The 6,155-nt window shown below is 35.5% G+C and overlaps 1 protein-coding gene across 3 annotated transcripts in view; it reads right to left on the reverse strand.

The window, feature by feature from the left end:
* Window positions 1-1,490: 1,490 nt before the first annotated feature.
* The window catches only part of ZNF583 (zinc finger protein 583), a 17,720-nt gene continuing 13,055 nt past the window's right edge, over window positions 1,491-6,155 (reverse strand). For 2 of the 3 annotated variants that reach the window (XM_011932424.1, XM_011932423.1), the window contains one exon: window positions 1,491-3,184. In XM_011932424.1, coding sequence (XP_011787814.1) covers window positions 1,707-3,184 — 1,478 coding nt within the window. In that variant the 3' untranslated portion in view covers window positions 1,491-1,706. The remainder of the gene's footprint in view (window positions 3,185-6,155) is intronic. The other variant, XM_011932425.1, reaches the window with a different exon arrangement.

The raw sequence follows: 6,155 nt of genomic DNA on the forward strand, positions 1-6,155 counted from the left end.
GTATGATAGTGAATCAATCTTACCATATAAAGGATAAAATATTTGTTTTCCTTTTCATCCTCCATGAAACTTTCATCATTCTGTTTGTATCTATAGTCACATGTGAATTGATTACTGCATTGATTATATGCCAAAAGACTTCTGGGGTCAGGAAGTAATATTTAAAAAGGTCAGATATAAAGGATCAGGGAGTGGTTTGAATGTTTCAGAAAGGGAAAACACATGGTCTGCTGAAGGTATTCACATGTATTTTAAACTTCATGCATATAGAATCAAACATGTTTGTGGGCCAGTTTATGAGAACTCACCTACAGTTTTGGTTTCTTTTCTTCACTAGTTTTGAAATTTTAGTAATTTAACAACCTTTATTAGTTTAAATGACATAGGTTTGATATAATTCATTTACCCAGATTTAGAAAAGGGGTTCAAACTTAAACTTTATTTTCTACTCTTCATTGGTTACTGATGTTTCACGATTTCTTTTTAATTTTGCCTTTGTTTACATGTTAATGATGAATACATCTCAGTAAGCTGTCTTATTAAAAATGACTTTTTATGCCAGGCACGGTAGCTCACGCATGTAATCCCAGAACTTTGGGAGGCCAAGACAGGCAGATCACCTGACGTCAGGAAAGAGAGAAAAGCCTGGCCGACATGTCAAAACCCTGTCTCTACTAAAAATACAAAAATTAGCCAGGCATGGTGGTGCATGTCTATAATCCCAGCTACTCAGGAGGCTGAGGCAGGAGAATCACTTAAACCTGGGAGGTAGAGGTTGCAGTGACCCAAGATTGCACCACTGCATTCTAGCCTGGGCAACAAAGCAAGACTCTATCTCAAAAAAAAAAAAAGACTTTTAAAATAAGACATTAGCTTCTTAGAACTGTTAAATATCTAGTCAATGCTGAGATAGAAGCCACCATTTTACCCTATATGATGGACTCTAATGTCAATCCTACTGTATTAGATACTCTCTTCACCTACTTTTAGAAAAATGCCTACCATTCCTAATAAAAAAAAAACTTCACAATCTCTCAGTCCTGAGCTGCTGCATGTCTTTTTTATTTCTGAGATAATCATGGCCGAGATGATCGGCTCTTCTATGTATAGTATGGTTATCTTTTCACTTTACATTAATGTTTAATTACTTTACGCTAGGCACGCTGCTGAGCAATTTACATGCATTATTTCATTCTTCTATTAACTTTTGAGGTAGAACCATTATTATTCCCACACTATAAATCAGACTGAAGCTTACAAAGCACAAAATGCTGCCCCCAAATTAGAGGGCAGAAAATGGAAGTGCAAAGATTGGAACCCAGATCTTTTTGATTCTGGAAAATGTGTCTTAATCCTGGATAAGTATTCAGAGAATGAGATGGGTAGTGACAAAAGATAGGAACTTTGGAAGGTAGGCTGGAACAAGGTGTTAGAGGCTAGGTTTTTAGGCTATTTTGAAGAATGTGTGCTTTAACTTAAAAACTATGGGATGCCACTGAGGAATTTTAATGAGGGAGAAATGATATTAAACATATATTTTTTTAAATACAAATTTGGCTGCAATGTGGACAGCTGACACAGACAATGGTGAATACAAGGAGACTAACTGGAAAGCTACTCGAGTATCCCATGTCAAATATATTAATGTGCATTGGACAAGGATGATGGAATGGAAATGGATTAAAGAGGTAAGATTTCAGACATATTCAGGAGATGAAACCTACAGGTCTTGACAACTGATTTGATGTGGAGGGTGAGGGAGAGGAAAGAGTCAAGAATGACTCCATAGTATGAATTCTTTCATGATGAGCAAGATGTGCACGCTGCCTGAAAGATTTCCTGCAATCTTTACATTCATAGGGTCTCTCTCCAGTATGAATTCTCTGATGTAGAGTAAGAGATCCACTATAGCTAAAGGCTTTCCCACAAACATTACATTCATAAGGTTTCTCTCCAGTATGAATTCTCTGATGTTGAGCAAGGCCTGCATTCTGGCTAAATGTTTTCCTACATTCCTTACACATATAGGGTTTTTCTCCAGTATGACTTCTCTGATGTTGTGCAAGTGATGAACTATTGCTAAAGGCCTTCCCACATTCAATACATTCATAGGGTTTCTCTCCAGTATGAACCCTCTGATGTTGATCAAGGTATGCAATTTGGCTGAAGGCTTTCCTACATACTTTACATTCATAAGGTTTTTCTCCAGTATGAACTCTCTGATGTTGAGCAAGGTGTGCATACTGGCTGAAGGCTTTCCTACATTCCTTACATTCGTAGGGTCTCTCTCCAGTATGAATTCTCTGGTGTACAATTAGGTATCCGCGATGGCTAAAGGCTTTCCCACACACATTACACACATAAGGTTTCTCTCCTGTATGAATTCTCTGATGCTGAGCAAGAAATGAACCATTACTAAAGGCCTTTCCACATTCAATACATTCAAAAGGTCTCTCTCCAGTATGAACTCTCTGATGCTGAGTCAGGTGTGCAATCTGGCTGAAGGCTTTTTTACATTCTTTACACTGATAGGGTTTCTCTCCAGTATGAACTCTCTGATGTTGGGCCAGATGTGCATTCTGGCTGAAGGCTTTCCTACATTCTTTACATTCATAAGGTTTCTCCCCAGTATGTATTCTCTTATGTTGTGCCAAGTTTGCACTCTGGCTGAATGTTTTCCCACATTCAACACATGCATAGGGTTTCTCTCCAGTATGAATTCTCTGATGAAGAGTAAGGGATGAGCTCTGGTTGAAGACTTTCTCACAGTCATTACATTTCAAAAGTTTCTTTTCTACATAGACTTTCCTATGTTTCATTTCAACAGATTTTTTCCGGTAACTTTTCTTTTGTGGTTCATGCTTATGTTCTTTTTCTTTGGTGGGAAAACTCTGTTGTATGTCAAAGATTGTATCCTGGTGGAATGTTTGCCAAGATTTGTTATATTCTTTATTTTGAACTTCTGGAAGGATTTCCTTATGAGTGATGATTAACTGACTAAGATGTACCTCTTGACTTCCCAGCTGGTTCTTATACCAGTCCTCACTTTGACAGTCTTCTCTGAAATTGGGGTAGTCAAGGCTATAACTAAGATGTCTTGTTCCCACTGTCACAACTGTGGATGATTCTTCATATGCCTCTTGCTTTGATGAAAATTCACTGTTTTTAAATACATACTCCCAATCTAAAAGACATCAAGAAACAAATGTCTTTTGTATTTAATTCACTAGAAGAAACTTCTTAAACATGTGAATAAAATACATAACAAGTTAAAGGATTTAAAAGCTTATAATGCATTCTAAAATGATGACATTATAAATAACAAGAATTTAAGAGAGTTGATTAAGGAAATAATCATTGACAACCAGTAAGGTAAATATAAGAACAAAACAAGGTGGTCATCCAAAATCATAATCAGCTTTTTATATCTAAGTTAATAACCGACTTCAAACACCTTTTCTCTCTTATCATAGGTTATCCTGCATTCAAGCTAAGTTATCTTTAATAAGCCAGTTTTATGATGTTAACATGATTTAAAAACTCCACTGGAATCACAGGCCTAAAAACAACACTAGGCAGTATTAATATCCTTAATAGGATACATGTAAAACTTTATGGTTGTTCAGATTGTTCATAAAACTCTGTGGGTAAACATTTGCAGTTAGAAAAAAGTCTTCCTGAAAATCATTTTCTATGTAACAAATTCCAACCGTATGTAAATTTTCAATTGATCCCTAAGATGCCTTCATATAAGAGTAGTTTTCTATCAAACTGCTTGGTCTTACTAACCTAGCACAGAACTTAATTTGCCTTCCCGTGTTCAGTTCCAAATCAGATCACTTCATTTTTCTGCTTAAGATTTTCCTGCAGTTTCGTACTACGTTTATAATAAAGCCAAAATTCCTACCCTGGTTTACAAAACTCTACATGACCTGGTGTTCTCTGATCTTATATTCTACTACTCTCTTGCTTGCTTCCTCCACTTCAGTCATATGGGAATTCACTATATTTCCACTTTAGGAACACCAGACTTGCCATTTCTCTGCCTGAAAAGCACTTTCCACATATACCTGCTTGATCCCTTCTCTCAGTGCACTTCTTCACTTGAGGTTCTGTTCACATATTACCTCTTCAGTATGGCCTTTGCTGAATGTCCAATATGAAGTATTCCATACTCTTATGTTTCTCTTTCCTCCTGCTTTGCACTTCACAGCACTTAACTTATTTAATATCATATTACATGTTAACTTACTCGCTATTCTCATCAGAATGTAAACATTCATGTGTAGGAACTTTTTTCTCACCCTTGAACACCCATTGCCTAAAATAGCCTGGAAAGATAGAAGGTACTTAGTATCTTTGGAATAAATACTGAATCAATAATACATAAGCCACCACACTAATTCATCCTCTTATTAGAATGACATGCTTGCATGAATGGGGTAAATGTCTGAAATCAAATGGAATATTACTACTAAAATATTATAGTGGATAATGATATTTGGAAGGAAAAGAATCTGAAGGCAACATACTTAAATTGAGGCTGCTGACTCCCACTGTGCTGCCTCAGTGCCCTTCCAAATTCCACTTTCCTCTCTAAACAGTTGCAAATCACACTCATGAATGCCCTATAGAAAGTCAACATGAAAATTAAATTCTGAAGACTCATGGGTCAAAAAAGAAATATGAAATGACTGCCAAGGAGCAATGATCTAATTAAATAAGCCCAGAATTAGGTTGATAAAACTATAATAAGGAAGTAAAAACATAGGTATAGTCATTGATGAATACTAATTCTCATTAGACTGAAAAGTTAAGGATGGATGTTATAATCGTTACAGGCACAATTCTTACATTTTAGAGTGTATCAGAATTATATAAAACTTGCTAAATGACAGATTGCTATACTCTGTGCACAGAGTTTTTGATTGAGTTAGTGGAGGTTGAAGGCTGAGAATCTTCATTTCTAATAAATTCACAGGTGATGCTGCTGGTCTCAGGACCACATTTGGAGCATCACTGCACAATAGCACCCACTGGAAGCATAATATAAAAAGGTACAACAAGCCAGCAGATAAAATAAAACGGAATTATAAAAAATATTCAAACATCCCAAAAGAAGAGAGATGAGCAAATATTTTTTAATGAGAAATATTAAAGAGAAAACAATAGTAGACCCAACTCAAATTATACAAATAATTAAATATTAATGAACTCCTCATTTAGTTAAAAGGCAGAGTTTATAGGAACCAACAAAATGAAAGACACAATTATATGCTGTTTATAGAAACCTCACATTATATATAAGAATACATTAAAAATAAATAGTAAACAGATAAAGAAAGACGTAACATTCAAACAGTAAGCACAAGGCTAGACTGACTATATTCGTGTCAGATAAAATAGACTTTAAAACTGAGTATTACCAAAGATAAACAGACATATAGTAATAAAGGGATCAATTCACCGGAAAGAAATAATCTTTAATGTGTGTGCACCTAATATAAAGCCTCAAAATACATAAAACAAAAATTGAAAGTGTAAGAAATAGGTAATCCTATAGTCATAATAGGCAACTAACACATGCTTTGCTCAGAAACTGACAAAATTAGGAGAAAGTAGTAACAAAGAGGATCTCAACAGGGTTAACTACTTTGATCTAATTTATATTTATACAACACTACACCCAACACTTGTACATGTATTCGAGTACACACGGTGTGTTCAGTAAATAAGATAGACTATATTCTGGGGTATAAACCAAGTCTCTATAAATTCCAAAGTACCAAAACCAAGGTGAGTATGCTCTTTAACCTCAATAGAGGTTATATATCATGGGCCAAAGAGTATAGTAAGATAAATTAGAAAATATCTCGGTTGATAATGACAATACAATATATCAAAATCTGAGGGATACAGCTAAAACGGTACTTAAAGGAAAATCTAGTTTTCAAGTGCATATATTAGAAAACAACTAAAAGTCTAAAAATCAATAATCTAAGATGTCACCTCAAGAAGTGAGGAAAAAACCAAAGTAAACTTAAGGAAAGTGGAAGCAAAGTTAAGAAAGAAAATTAGGCCGGGCGCGGTGGCTCAAGCCTGTAATCCCAGCACTTTGGGAGGCCGAGACGGGCGGATCACGAGGTCAGGAGATC

This window comes from Colobus angolensis, unplaced genomic scaffold (genome assembly GCF_000951035.1).
Source record: "Colobus angolensis palliatus isolate OR3802 unplaced genomic scaffold, Cang.pa_1.0 Scaffold96, whole genome shotgun sequence".
NCBI classification, from domain to species: Eukaryota; Metazoa; Chordata; class Mammalia; order Primates; family Cercopithecidae; genus Colobus; species Colobus angolensis.